Source organism: Amphiprion ocellaris, chromosome 14, assembly GCF_022539595.1.
Source record: "Amphiprion ocellaris isolate individual 3 ecotype Okinawa chromosome 14, ASM2253959v1, whole genome shotgun sequence".
In the NCBI taxonomy this organism is placed as follows: Eukaryota; Metazoa; Chordata; class Actinopteri; family Pomacentridae; genus Amphiprion; species Amphiprion ocellaris.
In genome coordinates, this window is record NC_072779.1 from 12,596,005 (window position 1) to 12,615,755 (window position 19,751).

General features: G+C 37.6%; 1 protein-coding gene across 3 annotated transcripts; it reads right to left on the bottom strand.

Moving 5' to 3' along the window:
* Window positions 1-325: 325 nt before the first annotated feature.
* LOC111580660 (transcriptional coactivator YAP1-like) lies at window positions 326-12,646 on the bottom strand. 3 transcript variants are annotated; one of them, XM_023288506.3, is made up of 9 exons: window positions 12,406-12,646; window positions 11,829-12,055; window positions 9,100-9,299; window positions 8,059-8,213; window positions 6,235-6,336; window positions 5,891-5,994; window positions 5,588-5,706; window positions 5,259-5,359; window positions 326-4,498 (listed from the first exon to the last, which is right to left on the bottom strand). In XM_023288506.3, the coding sequence occupies exons 2-9, from the start codon at window positions 12,030-12,032 to the stop codon at window positions 4,317-4,319; spliced, it is 1,167 nt and encodes a 388-aa protein (XP_023144274.2). In that variant the 5' UTR covers window positions 12,033-12,055; window positions 12,406-12,646; the 3' UTR covers window positions 326-4,316. The 3 variants fall into 3 exon arrangements, with proteins under 3 accessions (XP_023144274.2, XP_023144276.2, XP_054873314.1); XM_023288508.3 differs by lacking the exon at window positions 12,406-12,646 and adding an exon at window positions 12,255-12,399; XM_055017339.1 differs by lacking the exon at window positions 6,235-6,336 and having other exon boundaries at window positions 12,406-12,645.
* Window positions 12,647-19,751: the final 7,105 nt, after the last annotated feature.

Consider the following 19,751-nt stretch of genomic DNA (forward strand, 5'->3'; position numbering starts at 1 on the left):
ACAAATAATTAGTTGATCAAAAAAATAGCAGTATAATTTACAGCAAATAAACAATGAGCTGTTTGTATATTGAAGGAAAGGGTTTTTTCAAATCAATGTTTTTTTCAACAATTTAAATTCTTTAAGATTTAATGTCATAATGCAGGAATTTATGCTATGAATTATAAATTTTCTGTATACAAAGTTGCACACTGCGCCTCCAATTTGACATATTTAAGCTATGAATTGGTATGTCCCAGTCCCCCACCAAGCCCTAAATCAAAATGTGAGTTTGCAGCCATAAGATGGACAAATATACACTTAAAACAACACAAGAAACAATGTATTCTGATGTATTTAAAAGTTTATTAAACAGAAACTGCTTTAAAATGATTACAATGAAAATTGATATAAATCACATGCATAAAAAGGTACAAAACAAGTCTGATTGCCTCCAAACTTTCTGTAAATAGGATAATAAACGTCATTATATGAAACATACATAGCAAGTGTCATGCATGCTAAGATAAATAATAGGCTAGGTAGCGTGTTGCGTTATGTGTATGAGCAGCAAGTCGCTCTGTAAGTTGTTTGGTACTTTAATTTAGAAAGATTACAAAAAATGTGTCATGGCTCTTTATTTGGGGATGTTGTGAGTGAAGTTTTTACCTCTACATACTGTATATATTTACGTATATAAAACAAGGAAGCTGGTTAGAACAAAATGCTTTCACCTGCAGTCAACAGCCTCAAATTCAGTTAAAATATAAACACACGGCAGAAACAACCCAGCGGATAAAAACAGATTATATACTCATTATATAGTTTAGCTAAACAGGGAAAGTTAAAGAACTCCCCATACTGACGTCTGCCTCCTGCACTGCAGCACCAGATAGCATTTGCAGTTAGAATAAAAAATATCAAGAACACAGCATCCACAGTTAGTATGTTGTTTTTCCCAGGGTCTTTGACTTATGTCGCGCCTCTCTGAATAGCTCTGAAGTTCATTTATGAAGCACAATATTTTTTCGCATTTCCACTTACAAAACTTAAGCCACGGACAGGAATTCTAATTCAACAGAGTGGCAGCAATATTACGTCTTATTAGCACTAACCAGGATAGTTTCTGAAGGGAAAGGATTTGGAAAACGAAAGTTTAAGGAAGAAAATAAGGAAATATGGATGTGTTTTGTCATACATGTCCACGCAATACAAAAAAAAATAAAAATTGTCAGTATAGGATGTTGGAACTTGCTTCTGTTGCACATTTCATTCCTGTAGACTCAGTTTATCTACAGTAAAGAATTACAGACTGGCTTGAAAATATCTCAGGATTATTTGAGTAAACTGTGCTTTGAATGAAGTGAAAAATACTGAATTTGTTGCCTCGTACTAAAAAAAGGAAAATCCAGCCTTTTTATTCATCAGTAGAAGAAAATTAAAGACCGTATCTTTAAGAGGATATTCTGAAAATTTGATTGTAACATTACACATATTTAAATCTATTACAACTTTTTAAAAATTGCTTTGCTGTGTTTTTTCTTAAAAGGATGATGTCAATCTTGAATAATATACATAGTTTCTGGGTTGATTTATTAGATGATTGATCGGCAAAATGTTTGCAAGAAAATTAGAAACAGCCTCAGACACCTTGATTAAGTTTGATGGGTTTGGTTTGTACCTCGCTTTGTTCTTAAAGTTAGAAACTACATCATATGGTAAACATCAAGTCAGGTTTTAGTATTAAAAGTATCATTGTATGTTGATCGGTGTTGGGGTAATGCATAGCTGTGATCACATTACATTTGTCTGTTCCTAAATCCATTAATCACATGACAGGTAAATAATCAGTTACTTCAGTGTCACATTAAATCTAGTAGAAATAATGTCCTCTGTGTATCTTCTAGCAAAAAGCAGTTCCTCTCACCTTGAGGGCAGCAAATTAGTCCAAAAATGGGAGCTCTGCTTCAACTTCAGAGGGATATTCCTTCTCTCATATCAAAGAATTAGTTGATTTGGTGTTTCCTCTGACAGATGTTTGTTCTCATGTATTGTTTGTATGTTTTTTGTGTCTGTATCACTTTACCTTTCAGAAAGGAAAATTTCCTGTCTCTGTTTCCTGTCTTGTTTGTGATTATGACATCTCTCACCTTTGGATTTATCATCCAATAGATTTAAAATCCCTGTTCCACCAATTATCCAATAACAACGGTACACCTAGTTTAGGCTGAATATATCCATTTGCCTAATGTTTTTGTCCATTTTGACTTTAATTTTAAGACACAGTGGTGTTAAACATTAGTCTGTTGGCACAATAGAAGGCTGAGAATTAAGTGGTGTCCTCCAGTCTCTCTTTTTGTACTTTGGAAAGTGACACCTTGAGTCCCACCATGACAGTTTATTCTTTGGGCTAGTTTTCACCAAATTTGCTGTTGGTGCAGTAGAAATATTTTGTCAAAGAGCATGGGAAACAGAACATATGTGTGTCCTCCTTATCATGAGAGAGATTTGTGCCTGTATGTGGTCATATGTAAGGTTTAATGCTACACTGGCATCTTAATGTTGCAGAGTAACGTAACACGCAGTGTAACTAACGACTTTGTACAATAAGTAAACTATTGCATAACTTTTTTTGTGTAGTGACACTGGTGGTGATGCAGCCCAGACAACATGTCACAACAATGCAAGTTTGAAATATATTTGATGCAGCACGTCTATAGACACCACTAACTGATTTTAGAGATGAAATGGAAACAATAAATCCTGAAACGGTGAGAAAAATGCAACTAATAATCTAGAGTCACAGACTACATTCTAAACTGGTCAGCAAAAAGAAGAAGGGCACATGATTTGATGTTAAGGAGCTAAAACGTGCGTGGTTAAATTGACTGCTGCTTGCACATCTTTCTTTGAGAGAAAAAAAGGAAATTATTAGGAATGTATCAAGCCAATAGTGGGAAAACAGAGAAAAGGGAATTAAAAACAATTAATTCTCAAAGTTAAGGGGGTGCTGCTTAATTAATTCAATAGTTTTCATTTAATTTGCAGGATGTGGAAAGAATTGGGCCTTGGGAACAAAGTGAATGGACATAAAATTACAACTATCCAAAATGACTCAATCCAACATAACTAACTTTCAATAAATACTACCTTTGTGAAGTTTATATTCAATGTTGCTGTGGACAATCAATAGAATTAAATGCAATGCAATACAAGAAAAAAAAAACAGTATTAACAAAACCAAAATACTAGTAACTTCAAAATAGGTGATTTTACAGCCAGGAAGCTGCAGTGTTCCCTGCAGAGGTGAGTTAATGTTCTACACAGATGATTTTAGAAACTAAAAGACCACATGAAGACTACAGTTTACTCATTGTGTTGGACTACGCTGCATTATACTGATCATGTGTCCATTTTTATTGAAGACATCTTCTGTATGTTGCAATGCTCCTTTGTGTGAAGAGGGATTCTGAAAACAGGCTGGATTGTAGTTTCAGTGCCTCCAGTACAGACTGCTCTACATAGAGGCACTACTCTGTGGATTTTGTTTTCCGAAATGTGAAATCAGGCTTTGATTACTTAGGAATGAGGTCTGCAGACAAATGATTGTGGTTTGTGAGTATTTTAACTGTTTCTAAAGTTTAGGAGTAAATGGGACAACTTTTAGTGTTTAATTCTCTTCTAGCTCTCCACAAGGGTGTGTCATCTCTCCCTTGAAGTTTCTGTGCAGGATAGCAAGAGATAAGCATTTTTGATATCTATAATGTAACCAGTATGGGGTTAATCCAGGTAAAAATCTTTCATTCGTGTTTTTTTTCACAACTGTGACCATGTGGATAAAAATCACAAGTTACTGACTGCTCTTTAATCCAGCAGGGTATGTGTGTAACCAGGGGGAATGTGGATGAGATTTGTTCTTAGTGTTTCATGCTACATTTGTTATTTTTCCATTTATATTGCTGCAAACCCATCCCCAGTGAGGATAACAAACAGATCTGGGCTCCAAAATTAGCTTCGATGCACTTAACTAGAGACATCTGAGGTCAAACACTAAAAAGAAAGGAGTGTTACAAAAATACGGATGATCCGTCATGCATCTCTGTAAAAAACCAGGCCCAAAAAAAAAAAACAAAGAGTAAAATACAAGCAGCTTACCACCTTCTGTGAGAGTCATTCTTCAGGCTGTGAGTAGTGTTAGGGGTCCATCACACAAGAGTAGCATATTCTCTCAGTAATGTTGCTCTGTACCACTACTTGAAGGCAAAAATCCTCCAGAATTCTCAGTCATGTTAAGAAAATCTGACGTCAAACCACGTTTGACCAGCCGCTGGGTGTGTCTATAGCCAGGTGAGCAGGCTGTCTCTGTCCATGTGCGACCCAGACAGAACAGTCTCCATGTCCATCAGAAGGTCTGAACTCAGACCCTCGGGGATGCAGGGCATTAGCTCCTCGCCCTCAGACATCGGGAGCACAGGCATCGACTCCTGCAGGGCCATAGAGGGGGGTTCGACAGATTCGCCTAAACGGAGCAGAGTAGCAGAACAATGTTGCTTTCCTTGAACAAAACGAGAATATTTCAAAATTTCAACATAATAAGCGACTGTCTCACTGGGAGGTTTACAGGCATATTAGCTTAAAAAAAATAACAAATAACCAAAATTGCATCATTCATCAGAGCCAGAAACTGTAGGAACAGACGAAACTGTCTGTTTTTCAACTTTCCAACGGGTTAAAACAAGGAAATAAAGAGGGGAGTCGATGCTTGCACAGAAATGTAACAGGCTAAATATGTGCACAATTACAAGCCGGACAACATGTTGCAGAGGTAGCTGCCAGCTGCCTTTTTCTGGGTTCTGCTCCCTTCCTTTGTATTATGACTAAACTGTTTGGGAAGCATTTTTATATATCACTTTTTAATCAATTCCACATAAGTGAACACAAATTACTCTGGACTGCATCTGGGAAAGTTACTGCTATACAAAATAACTTGTTTTCCTGTGAATTATTACAGCAAGGCCAGTGTAAGAGCTGGTTTCTAAAGAATGCCATAATTCTTAATTCTACAGTAAGTAATTATAGCTAAATAAATCAACATCATGGCATTATCGGTGGCTACATTAGAGGTACAATTACTCTACACAGCAAAAATAAACAGTTTATGGAAATGCTCACCATTATTTAGGTTTAAGTAAAAATACACATATTTATAGTAGAGTTTAGATGAAGGATTAATCAAACTTCAGTCTCTCTTTCTGGCATTGTGTGTTCATGTACATTACCTGTGTCCATGTGATCCACAGAGCTCAGCATGTGGTCCGACGTACGGGGAAGGCTGCTGACGCTCAGACCGCTGTCGGTGCTCTCATTGCGAGAGTGAGCGCTGTGCAAGAAAACACACATGAACCTTGCTTTATATCCAATCAGCATCTGTTAAAAGGACCTATTTCTGGTATAATTATTCCTCTGATTATATAGTTTTCACAAGAAATGCATTCTGAGAAGTATTTCTTAAGAAACCGGGACACTGTTTGAGGAAGTACACACTTTCTGATGCACAAATAGGACTTCATCTGTAATATATATCTATATTTGTTACTTAATAACTCACCCATTGAGTGTAGGTTCGTGGTTCGATGCTCTGATCCTCACATCAAGAGGAGGAACAAGTGTCTGTGTGTTCCTGTCGTGGTCCATCCCGCCGGGCATCTGGCTCCGTCCTCCTGCATCCTACAGCACAGACACACAGCTGCATGTATAACTTCATGGAAAACCCAGGCAGTGAACAAACCTGAAGTAACAGCTCAACCACACAGGGAACAAGTTGTGCAGCAGCTTGTGCAGATAAATCATGTGATCTTTAGTCAAATGTTTGAGTGTTTAGGCAACACAGGCAGTTTATTTGACCTCTGACCTGTGATGTGATCTGTGGAGGCAAGCCTTGCTTGCATCTGAGCCTTTCCTTTTCCTGCCTTTGCTGCATTGCCAAACCAAGGAGGCCAGGGTTCATCTTCTGGGCTGGAACATAAGATTGATAAAAAAAAAAGAGACTTTTTTGGCAATTAAGTAAAAATTACTATTACGTTAAACATTTCAGCAATTACACATATGTTAACAAACTTTGTAAAACTTTGCGATCTTTCTTTTTTTTTTTTGTTGCCAAAAAGCAACTTGTGATGGTGGACATTGGAACAAAATGTTTCTCATTGACAAACAAGAATTGTCAATTCAGGAGACACAAATTTGATAGTGTGCTACCTAGACGCGGGTCGACCCATGTGGTGGTCTTATTTATGTGATCGATGTAGTACACCTCTCCATCTGCAGTCACAGCCTGCTCCCAGCCTTCAGGCAGTGGACCTGAACAGCAGTGAAAGTACACAGTGAGAAGGCAAATGGTAGATGGAGTGCATGGAGTGTTGAGAGAAAAAAGTAGAATCTGGCCCACGTCCTTTAATGTCTGTGCAGCTTCTAGTTTGTAGAGATTATATAAATAGAAGTGAAGGTTAGTGGGTAAAGGGTTACAGTATTTACGGTGGAGTTAAATGTACTATCTTATGTGCGTCTTGCCTGAATGCAGTTGGTGTAAAATACTGTCGTAAATGTAATACTGTCAGTGCCCAAGTGCTGGGTGAAAAGAAGTTTTATTCCTAAAGGGTCTGTTTAGCCAAATTACAATATAAAGATTTAACAGCAACACGTCTTTCCAGAGACACTGTTTCCATTGTTCTGGATAATCCACAGAACACCTTATGGAAGGTTTTCATTGGAAACTAATTTTCATTAGAAAGTAGTTCCACTAAAAGTGGAAAATGTTGCTTGTTTTTGTTTGAACCTGCATTAATAACTAGAAGCAGAAATAACATGACATAACATATAGGCTCAGTTTCCCACACATGGATTAAACCTGGTCCAAGGCTGAATACTTTCTTTATTTTCAAGTCAGATGAGGCCTAATCCATGTCTGTGAACTCGGCTGATAAAGTTGTTACATTATCATTCATTTAGAGTTGTGCTGTTGGCCACCTTGTGAATGTTAGTACAACATTAACTCTTTTTTTTTTTTTAACTGTTTTGGTCTCTACCACCTCCTGAGGGAGATATTTGGCTCTTTAGATGTTAAATGCAGTGGTGTGTCCAGCAGGTAGTTGCTAACTTTGCCATTTGAAGAAGAACAGGCAGCAATCAGTGTTTTTTTTAGCCTTTTCCCTGAAAGCAGCAGCAAAAACCTGTGCCAGTGAACTAAAACCATTAAGTTCCATGTACAAAATGAAAAATAACGAGCTGAAACTCACTATTAGGTTCTCTTGGGAGATGCTCATATGGATTCTGCTGCTGCTGATGCAACAGGTATGTAATATATTTGGAGGAAACACTCCTACAAACAGCTGGAAGTGTGTCACTTCAGATAAACTTTCAACTACATTTTGGCAGAAAATAAAGATGTGATTTTTTCCCCAACAATTAAATTACAAACACACTGGATTATTAATGCCCAGGGTGAATGATTAAAGAAGAAAAACTCTTCCAATGTTCATACTGGCACATAACATTGCTTAAAGACAGACCTGTTCTTGTTAGTCACTGTCCATGTGGTTGCATCATTACACACCCTGGATCAAGTCTGGCTGGAAATTTTTGTTTTTTGTCATCTCCCATCACTGTCTTTACACAATTATTGTCAGATCTATATCAATTTTCTCATGAAAGCCACACCGTCCCATAAAACCTACCACAAAAATTCTAATTTGGCTGAACAGATCCTTCAAAGATGGCTATGTAAGTTAGAAAAGCACCTGATTTCTCTCAGCTGAAACCTGAGAATATCAGCTGCACTTTTATCTTCTGCATCATGCACTGTCATCAGGGTGATGCCATTAAAGTTCAGCCTAATCAACGATAGTAATAACTCCCACCAAAGTCACCAGAGCTGTGGAGGTAGAGACCAAAAGCGAATCCCGAAGAAATCACACCCAGCAAAGCCCTGATCCGCCAGAGATGGACTATAAAAAGCGGGTTGGTGCTTTTGAAAGAAACTGTACAGTGAGATGGGGCAGGAAAAAAAATAAATCAGAGCGATACCTGTCTCTGGGTTGATGTTTTGTGGTTGCGTAGTGGGTGCTGGGTTGCTGAGGGAGTGGGCATGGACCGGAGGGCCAGAGATAGGATGCTGAGCTGCAGCCGACTGAAGCTGCGAAAGACGAGGGTCGTGCCAAGTGGTCGTCTTATCCCGGTGACTGAAAACACACAACAAGTCTAAACGGATCTGTATCTGTTAAACCACTGTAACCTGATGGATAAGGAGCCTCGGACCTGCTTTACCTGTACTACCAGGTGTGCACATACATCTACACTCACACAGGGAAATGACACTGCTAGTGCTGTTGTAAACTACAGTGGCCCTTGACAGGAGTGTGAACTGTCAGGCCATGTGCTTAAAGGAAGGTGAAACCACACTGGTTGCAGAACTAGTTATAACATTTCTGTTTGTATGCGACTAATTACTCTGAGTTACATGTGCACTGCTTCACTTTAGCAAAATATTGAAGAATGATGTACTGTTGACTGCTTCCTGTTACTTGACAGAACCAGTAAAAATCGAAAGGAACCACCTTCTTTTTTCACTTTAGTACTTTTTAAATCATAGTATATGTTACACTTGATCATGCATTTTGTACTGTAGTATATTTTTCTTATTTATTTGTATTGTGGTGGTGGCCACTTTAGTCTTTTTACTTGCTACTGCAACAACAGAATTTCCCCTTGGGGATCAATAAAGTATTTCTATTCTATCCTATTCTAAATCAGGTTAGTACTGGAATGATTCACTAATTAGTCAGTTTGATGACCTACAAAACATTGATCAGCAACAATTGCGATAATTTCATTAATCTTTTCATTTTCTTCAAATCGTTTATGAAGAAAATCTGACAATTTGCTGGTTGCTGCTTCTCAAATGTGAGGATGTGCAGAATGAACGCTTGAATAAGTCTAACTAAACAATAAAGATGTGCAGCACTAAACGGGATGATTGTGATTTATAGGTGCTGGCTCTTTGGGTGTTGTGACACAAGGTAACCTAACAAAGAACAAACACATTGATGAACTGAATCTAAGCCTTACTTGAGGAAGTAACGCTGGCCGGTTGCCGTTTTGGCCATTTCCCAACCGTGGGGGAGCGGCACGTCATCGGGTATGATCGGCGTCGTCGCCACATCTGCTGCTTGAGTGGAGAGCGAGTTGACTGGGAGGGAGGCCGGGGAGGAATGGGCGCGGACGTGATGAGGGGTGAGGGAGCCGCACACGCCTCCATCCGAACTGGCCTGACGAGAAACAAGCAGGGTTAACAACTCTGAAGTGAAACAAATGACAAATCACAAACTTAAAAGTCTGGAGAGGTGAACAGAGTGAGCCAAGAGGAAGAGACTGAGAAGAACTGTGAATCGGAGCATTCACACTCCCAGGTGCTTCATTTTTTATTAAGATTTGATTACCGCTGACTCTTATATTACCACACAAGACACATTAGAATACATTAGAACTGTCTTCCATAAAGTTTAGTGAACATCATAGTAGATAGTAATACGCAATTTTATTTTAAGTTATAAATATAACCTGCAAAGAGTGGGTCCGAGCAAAGTTAAATACTATAAAAATACAACAACTAATCACCCTACATGGTCATTTTTAAGGGCTTACTGGTAATGTGTTAACATCTTTAGAGCTGGTAAAGGTCTGCTTATTGTCACTTCTCCTCTTTGTCCTTGTTTTGGGGATTTTTCCACAACTTGCTACAATAAATACTTTTGTTTTTTCTCCCACCGGTAGTGAATACAATGCACAGAAGCAGCAAAACGAAAAGTCCTGATAACTGAAAATGTTACACTTGAGTTTCCGAGGTTGGCAGATGTGGTGGACGGTGGCCATTTGAGCTGTGAGTTTATCAGACAGCAAAATAAAAGGTTTACTGTGGGAAGAAGGAAGGACACAGAAATATAAAGCAGCTAATCTTGTACAGGACAATGACATCAGCAAAGAACAGCAGACAAAAGTAGAAGCTCGCCAACTACAAAATCATCAACACGTTTCACTGTCCCAACAAAATATCGCCATTAGTGGGCTCTAAGGGATCAGACAAATGTAGAACAATCCAGTAAAACAGTCCTGCAACAGAGCTACAGCCATTAATCAAGTAGTTTAACAACTATTATTTAAAACCTGTAAATAATTAATTGGTTTGAGTAAATTCCTTTTAAAAAAGTAGAAATTCTCTTATGCAAGCTTCTTACATTAGATTATTTTCTGGTTTCTTTCCTTATATATAACAGTACATTGATTATCTTTGAGTTGTGGGCAAACCAAGACATTTTAAGAAGCCATCTTGGGCTTTGGGAAGCACAAAATCAACATTTTTCACAGTTTCCTGACATTATATAGACTAAATTACTGATTGAATAAACAAGAATGGTCAACAGTGGACAATGAAACAATCCTTCCTTGCAATCAATACTAACTTTTAAAAACACTATCTAAGGGAAGACAGATTATGGCTGTTAGCATTCATTATAATTTTTTACTTTTCTTACAACCTGACCAATATACTAATATATTATTGTTCGATATTGGCCTGTCACAGATATATCTCTATCTGCATATAGGTTGTCCGATATTTCTTTCTTTGAGAGGACATAAAACATAAAAAGATGCTTGACGTATTTCAGAAAGGGTGTCAATGCATAGTTTGTCCAGCTTCAACACCATTGTTTACAAATTCTGCAGCACATGTAGCAGAGTATGTATCACAGCTGAGTAGACAGCAGTGCAGAGTCAAGCTTTGTCTTCATGGCAAGTTGCTGACTAGCTTGTAAATTACATTGCTGGAAAATTAATAAGTAATGACCCTGTAATTTTCCGTTTTCAATCCAACTCTAATGTTAGCAATATTGGCCAATATATCAATATCAGCATTCGTTACTGCCTAAAAATCTATATTGGACTGCTGTTGGTCATCACAAATATCTTGTTTTGTTTGAACAGTTGAAAACACAAAGATATGGAATTAATATTATGAACCAGAGAAAAGCTGCAAAATATCATATACAAAAAGATTAGAGCAGAAAATCTGGGCATTTTTACAACAACAACAAAAAAGTATTTCAATTATTAATCCTTTGTCAAATCTAGAGTTACAACTATCAGACAATTGATTGATCAATCAATCAATCAAAAGCAAATTATTTTAAACTGAATTAAATTAATCAATTAATTGGTTAATCGAGTAGTTGTCAATTGTTTGTGAGTTCTTTCGATAACTGATTGATCAGTTTAAGCAATTCTTTAAGATAGAAAGTCAAAAATCTGTAACTCAAGCTTCTTACATTTGAATATTTTCTTATTCCTTTCCTCCTCTATGACAGAATAACTTTGTTGTAGGCAAAACCAGACATTTAAGGATGTCGTCTTGGGCTTTTGGAATCACTGATAATTGAGAAAATAACCATTTGCAACTCTATGAGGTAGCACATTGAACATTTTTGGATTTTGGACAAGAAGCAGAGATCTGAAGACATCACCTGATGGCTGTGTGTGCACTAATTTTCATTATTTTCTGACAAATGTAGTGGATTCATCCTCTCTCTCTCTCTTTTTTAAATCAGTTTCACTGACTGATACAGGACTCAGTGTTTGTATTATTTTGTTCTCAAGTATTCAAATAGGAAAAAACATTTGCAGTCCACTAACCACTGATACCTAACAGTGACTGGATTGTTGTGCATTTGCTCCCATCAGGGCCTGTGTGTGAGGCAGCATGGTGGCTCATTGTGTGTTTGTGCTGCAGCTGTTGTCAGTACTTGTCTGGAGTGTCCGCGGGGCTCCGGCTGCCTGAAGAAGGAGTCGGGCAGCTTCCTCATCCTCATGGGCACCGAGGACGGCTGTCTGGCGGAGCTGCTGGGGTTCATCACGGCGTTGAACAGGGCCTCCAGCTCCGTCTGCGAGTCCCCGCGGACGTGCACGATCTGCTGCCCGGCCGGAGGCGCGCCGCGGTGCGCGTCCATGTCGCCAAAGTTTGGTGTCGAAACTAAAAGAAAAAAAAGAAAACCTGTCGGTTTTTTTTTTTTAAAGTTGATTAAAACAACATAAAAACGGGGAATCAAAACCGCAGGCCTCCGATCGGACTGGATGGAAGTTCTGCTCGGATTTGTTTACACTTTTAGCCCTCCAGCCCCCTCTCCGTCCCTCCACCCCATCTGAACTTTTCTTTCTTTTTTTTTTCTTACCGTCGTTGTCCGTCAGTTTGAGCCTCTAAACATCTCACAAGCGGACAGATCGCCAACCAGCGGGGAAACGAGTCGAAAGAGCGCAATTAAAAGCTCGGATCGCACATTTTTGAGATCAATCTCAGCGGCACACAACATGCCTCCTACATACCTTCAAGCAGCCAGACCGCCCCCTCCTCCTCTCTCTGTATTCCTGCAGGAGAGAAAAAATAATAAAAAGTCGTAGAAATCACAGCCGGGGGTAAACACTAAGACTGATTCCTGATGCAGATGTTGAACTGAAAGCCTCTCGAGGTGAGAAAATGTACTCATGCGTGAATCTAGCTGGAGAAAAGTGACTTCAGCGAGACCTCCAAACTTTTTTCTTTTTTTTTCTCATCCAGCGCTCAGTCCAGATTCATGTGATAGTGCGGAGGGGCGGGGTTGCAGGGTTTAAAGCTGCCGCAGTTGCAGGGCAAATATTTCACTCTGGGACCAGACATGTGAGCCATCGATGCAACACTGGGGAAAAAAAAGCAGGTTTTATTTGCAGCTTGCATCAAATGAGACACTTTCATCCTTGATTTTGAAATGAGCATTTTGTAATCAAATACTCCAGATTCTCCTGCTGAAGGAAATAAACCAAAAGGGCCCCAGAGACAACCACTAAAGACAAACTTAAGGGGGGCAAATGTTCCAGATCTCCTGCTTGCTGGACTCCTTTTTCTGGCCCTGGGCCTGCTGTCTCTGCTCTGCTCTTTTAGGGGGGTGGTTGGGGAGGGGAAATTGGAAAGTTGCACTGAGAAAACATCCGTCCCTGATGAGGCCAAGCCCAGCCGGAGCCTGTTTGTTCCGTGCAGCCACAGAGTCCTGCCCTCTGGTGGAAAACATGCACACATTGATCCGGAGCTCAGCTGGCCAACAGATTGAATGCAGGAAAAATGTCTGGCTGGACTGGAGCTCAGTGCATCCAGTTATTTAGCTATTACAACACAGTAAGGTCAAAGGAGGCCATAGTGGACATGAGGAGTTTTACAAAGGAGTGTATAAATAATTTTTAGATGTTCGGATGGCCACTCAGCATATAACTATGCCAAACATTGCACAAACCCACAGAACCTTATTTTAGTCTTTAATAGAGATCCTAAAGCTTCTAAAGACTGGCTGAATTTTTGGATATTTCCGTTTTCTACTTCATTGAGAGGATGCTGTCAGGAAAACATGCATGTTGCTCTTGAATTTCCCTCGGGATTAATAATCTATCTATCTATCTATCTATGAAAGAGATAATATTTTAAAAGCAAGTGTTGTAGGTCAAAAAATAGAGAATGTCGCAAAACAAATAAGAAACAAGCGCTAAAAATCAAATAAAAAGCAAGTGCAGCTGATGTAAAGTGTCATGAAAGTAATAGAAATATTTACAATTGTGCAAAAATGTGCAAATTGTCATTTATTAATTCAAATAACTGGTGGAATTTATCAGAGCTCAACATAACCATACAGACTGAACATTCTTAAACAGATGAGAGATGCTATTCTGCAAGATTTTTAACTCGGGCTCGGCTAAACATTGTGCAAACCCACATAGCTTCATTTTAAAGTGTAGTGGTGATCCCAAAGTTTTCAAAGACATGTTGAATTTTGAACCTTCAGACAGTCTGAGGACTGAAAACCTAAAAGTTCTTCAGTAGTTCTCTGTTAGTTTGAACCTTTAGACAGTCTGAGTACTGAAATTTTAAAAGTTTCTCAGTACTTCTCCGTTAGTTTGAACTTTCTGGTTAACAGAAGCCTTAAATCTTGTGACCATGAGTCTTGATTTCACATTTAGACCATCCATCTGAGTTCTTCTCAGACCTTCACCTGTGGGTTTTTTAGAAATCCTCAACAAACTTTGATTCTCTTCACTGAACAGTAAAGTTTGTGGAGATCAGAAGGTAACATTAGTTTGATAAATGCCTTCAACTACTAGTAGACTTTATCTGGAAAGCAGTTTTCTGAAATGAGTTCTTAGTAAATCTGTCCACAATCAAACCAAGAACATAGAAAGAGGAAATGTTTGAAGAAACAACTTGATGTTTTCATTTCAGACTAGAAAGACTTTTATCTGTTTTTGCTCTTTTTGATCGTTTTATTGTCTCTTCTGTTTAATTTGATCTTCTAAAGTCTAACTGGTGTCTTTTCAAATGTTTTGTCTTTAGTTTGATTCTTCTTAAATATTTAGTTTTGCTCTTTTCTCACCTTTTATTCTTTTCTAATGTCTGATTTGATTTCCAAATGTTTTGTCTTTTTAATGTTTAATTGTTTTTTTAAATGTTTTATCAGCTTGTTAATTTTTTAATTAAATGTTTTGTGGGGGTTTTTTTGGCCTTTTTTAGCTTTTTATTGGATAGGCGTAGTGAGAGACAAACAGGAAACGGGGGAAAAGACATGCAGCAAAGAGTTGCAAGCGGGACTTGAACCCAAGACGCTGCGTCGAGGACCAGCCCCTGTACATGGATCACCCACCTAACCTGTTGAGCTATACAAGTACTCATGTTATGTCTTTTTAAAGGTTTAATGATCCAATGAAATGTTTTGCATTTTTTAAAATGTTTAACATTCTTCTTGTTTAATTGTATTTTTTAAATGTTTAATCCTGGAAAATATTTTATCTGTAATTTTGAATATTTGTATTTTAAAAATATTGTTTCATTTCATAATGACATGTATTGTATATTGCTGAATTATCTCATTCAATATTTTTGTCTGTTTAATAGAGATAAACATTAATTACAATTAAATTCTATTAAACAGACAAAATATTGAATGAGATAATTCAGCAATATACAATACATGTCATTATGAAATGAAACAATATTTTTAAAATACAAATATTCAAAATTACGGATACAATATTTTCCAGGATTAAACATTTAAAAAATACAATTAAACAAGAAGAATGTTAAACATTTTAAAAAATGCAAAACATTTAATTAGATTATTAAACCTTTAAAAAGACAAAACATTTAATTAAAAAATTAAATGTTTAATTAGAAATTACATCTTAAATTTCTTAAATCTTTTTAATAATAAAACTTTTTTAAAGTTTTATTGGATTAATTTTTTTCCTTTGATTTAATTGCTTTTTGTTATGTAGTTTATTTCTTTGATCTTATTTTTCTGTCAATATTTTAACCCCAACCTTAAAAAGGAAATAAACCCTTAAATCACAATGAAAATACTTCTGTTGTCACAATCATGAGTTAGTCAATTATTCAGTTTATCAATTCAACTTTATTTGTTTAGCACCTTTCACACAGATGACAAAACTAAACAAGCAAAGAGAAAAAACTATGCTAAAACTATGATTAAAATGCAATAACATATTTTTTTTAAAAAAAGATTTAACATGGTAATAAAATATGTTGTGTCCAGGGGATGGAGGGAGTTTATTGAAGTCTTCTTGGGCTCACATGGGAAATCATTTAAAATATAAACTTGATATTCAGTCTAAGGAAACTGCAGAGCGACAGAAGAACCAACAATATCTCATGTTTTCTCCTTGAATGAGTCGACTCTTCTTGTGCTTTCAGACTAAAGAACTACAGACTCTTCATAACCTGCTCAAACTCTTGGTACAGGACCTCACCACACGGGTCAAGAAGGTTTCCTTCTCATTTCTACTCTGAAGCTCACCTTCTCCTGCTCAGACTGCTGACAAAAGTTTCTGCTGCTCTAAAGTCTGGTCTCCAGAACTTCCTAAAAACTCTCAAAGAATCTTCTGCTGCAGGTTGCTTTGTAGAACTGTTCCAGAAAACCTCACTAAACCACATGGAGGGGCCTCAAGATAGTCGTCCAAATGAAACCGTACAAAAACCAAACTAGCACAACCCAAACGCTAAAGTCTCCTGCAGCCTACCAGAGAACCTCTGAGAACAGAGAATCAGGACAGGAACTCTTACCTTCTGGACAACCAACATTGGTTCTCAAACAAGAATACAGAATGTGTCTGACCAAAAACCTCTGAAGACTCACTACAGCCAAGATAAAGACACAACTCAGCTGTACCAAATCCACTAATCACTGCACACATTAGCACCATGTGCTAACTGTGGCTAAAGAACCACATTTACCAAGACAACTATCCAGTACAAAGCCCTAAAACACACCAAGAAACACATTAAAGATGATTTTACTGCTGGAAGCTGCAAGCCAACGCCTAAAGAACAAACTAAAGCAACGGAGCCAAACCCGGTTCTGTGGTGAAGAGAAGCAGAGGAAATGTTTGTCTGCAGCTAAATAAAGCAGGAAGACACTGAGCTGCTCAGGTGTTCCTGATAACACCAAGCAGCCACCTGGACAGCCAATAGGAACACAGCTTACTGGAAGTCCAGAGGGCTGGGTTAGTGAAGGAAATTTATTTTAAAGTTGAAGCAGAAAGTTAACAAAGAAAGTTGAAAACCACCTTCTGATACCTGAAATCTCTGAGTTTTCACACAAAGAACACCTGAACATGTCAAACTGGTTCCATAGTAGAACCATCATTGTAAAAACGTCATAGTATGGTGTGTTGCTCAAAAAACATTAGGACCCGGCTGTCAGGGGACAAACATGTAAGAAACATGAGAACAGAGAGAACCCAACCAGTAGGTCACAGTTTATCATCCCCCAGTCATCTCCTGAAGTCCATATGGTGAGAGACATCAGTATCTGGTTGTTCATTTACCAGAGGATGCTTATAATCATGCTGATGTGGTCTGTACTCTACAGTATTTTAGTGACTCAATAAATGCCTAAGTCAACCCACCCGGCCAGCAGCAGATGGGTCCCCCCACATTAGAGCCGGGTTCTGCTCGAGGTTTTTTTTTCCCTGTTAAAAGGGTCTTTTCTTTGCCACTGTCGCCTTTTGGCTTGCTCTGGGGGTCAGGCATATTGGTTCTGTAAAGTGTCTCGAGACAATTTGACTGTAATTGGTGCTATATAAATAAAATTGAATTGATTTAAAATGCTTTTTAGTTTTTAGTAAACATTTAACAGCCTATATGTAATCAATAAATGGCCTTTGCCTATCTTAAGAAAAATTCACTCAGAACTGTGATATGTTAACAGTACTAAATAAATCAATAAATACATGCATACACACAAAAAATAAGTGAATACATTAACTGTGTTTAGAAAAGATTTAGATTTTTAAAAAGTTGTTTATGTTTTTGCAGAATCCAGTATTGCTCACTGGTTGGTCATTACATTTTGTTAGTTTGATTTCACTGTTTAAAATGATGCCACCTCTTTTCAGACAGAACCTGTGATAATAAAACAATACAAAATTTTTAGTTCCGTGTTAATAAAGCACTTAAAGCTTTAAGTATGGCTAAATGCTTTTTTCAAAATTAAATCTATCACTCCTTAGGTGGTAGTGGCCCCAAGTTCAGTAAAGTTGGAAAGATATTCACAGATTCAGACTTCCAGCATCAATAACTCGTTAGATATAGGTTGTCAAAACATAAACGGTGCCTCTTTCCCATTGTTGCAAGGCAGACAATGTGCTACAAGCCCAGTTTTATCAAAAGTAGCTGTCTTTCAAGCTACAGGAATAACATTGGTGTCTATGGAGTGAACAGGGTCCGTCTGCAATTTGCAAAACCGCTGCAACAGTAAAGAGAGACAAATATTCAATAACTTCACTCTTATACATTGTAGTGTCACTAAAATCACTGCAGCCTTCAACTGGCTCCTGTTGACAAAGTGTTTTAACAGAAATGTAAATGCTGTAATTTGATTCTTTTAATGAACCATGTAACTTGAATGGATGTGATGCTGGTGTGACCACAGTGCACACGTCTGATGTTGCTCACAGTGGTCCAAGGGACGCTCAGGGAGTTTGTGTGTTTGCTCACACTCAGGAAAAATTACAGGGAACATTGGTCATTACTATTCAGACCCAAATTTAGTTCAAAATCAACAATTACAGTATATTTGTGTAACATTACATTTTGATTAAAATCATCTTTTGACTTGTTTTCACACAATGTAATAATTGTCACACCTTTTAAATAGAAAAAGGGAGACACATTAAAGGAAAAAGCAATGTAAAATGTCTCAGTAAGGTGTTGGGCCACCATGTTACCATAACAGCTTCAGTGCACTTTGCATTGATTCTCCAAGTTTTGCAACTCTACTGGAATGATGAAACATCTTCTTCCAAAAGATATTCCCTCATTTGTTTTTTTAATGATGATGGGTCAGAACACTGTTTAGCATGTTCATTCAAAATAAATCATCCCACAAATATTCAATTGGGTTGCGATCAGGTGACTGTGAACGTCATAGCATATGATTCACTTTATTTTTTTAATTGAATCACTCAGTGACTGCATATGTGGAAGGTGGTACTCCCATCATCATGAAGATTTTTTAATGATAGGATAAAAATGACCAATCAGAACCATTTTGGCATTGATTTGTAGTCGTCCACCCCTGTAATATGTTGAGTCAACGGAACCATATAATTGTTTTTCCACATCTCTGTAGACAAGTTAGTGCCTGTGGTTCTTGCACTCCTGAATTTTCAAATGTGTTTTTACCTTTGTAATGAGGGGTTTATGTTTTGCAACCCCACTATAACATCCCTCTCTGTGTAAATGCTGTCTGACTGTTCTTGCTGACAGCGTGCTCACATCTTGCTCTTATGTTTTTCCCTACATATCACACTAATGCATCAATACTTCATCAAATGTCAGCTGTCAGCTACAATTTTTGACTTTATTTGCTGAACTCTTTCCCATAGATATCAATGCAAATGTCACTTTAGTCCGTATTCCTTTTGAAACTCCAGCCAGTTGATCAGTCTTTGTGACTGAAGCTCCTGCCCTCCGTGCCCTAACAAAGAACTTTCTTTCAAAGTCACTTAGATTTTTTCATTTTCCCATCTTGATACAAAATGTGAATCAACTTTCAATTAAATTTTCTATGTGTTTTAAAATTCATTCATTCAAGGTTTTTCTTTCAATTTGTCACCTGTGTGTATTTAAAAAAAATCTGTTTATTAAAAAGTTTGCCAAGTTTTACTGCATATGAAATAATGACTTTTATGTTATATATTTTCTATCCGCATTCTCCAAGCAGGCTATTTTAAAGCTGTGCTTGTGGAAAATTCAGCAACAGCAACAAATGAACATTTATCATAAAGCAAATATAATACAATTCACTCAGCTGAGCATTAGATGGCAGTGTCTCTCCTTAACACCTGTATCAGACATTGTTTTGTTTCTCATTACTCCTATAATAATTCACAAAGTGCAAATATAGTCGAGGAACAAAACCTGTGAAGGAGATGTGATTGCCTCTGGTTTTTTGATTGTGACCTTTGCTGGAGTAAACATCAACTCTACACTGTGTTTTTAATCAAAGCCCTTTCACTGCGAAATAGACAGGAATAGCCACAGCGGTGATACACAGGCTTATCAGTTGCTTATTCACACCACAAACAAAGCAGCTCAAATGATGAATAGGTCTCATTTATTTAGATAAATCATGTAA

Coding starts and splice junctions, on each gene's coding strand:
- LOC111580660 (XM_023288506.3), bottom strand. CDS start 12,032: ATGGACGCGCACCGCGGCGCGCCTCCGGCCGGGCAGCAGATCGTGCAC. Junction 6,337..8,058: donor AAACATCAACCCAGAGACAG/GTATCGCTCTGA, acceptor ACTGCTGTTCAG/GTCCACTGCCTGAAGGCTGG. Junction 5,707..5,890: donor CTCCACAGATCACATCACAG/GTCAGAGGTCAA, acceptor TCTGTGCTGTAG/GATGCAGGAGGACGGAGCCA.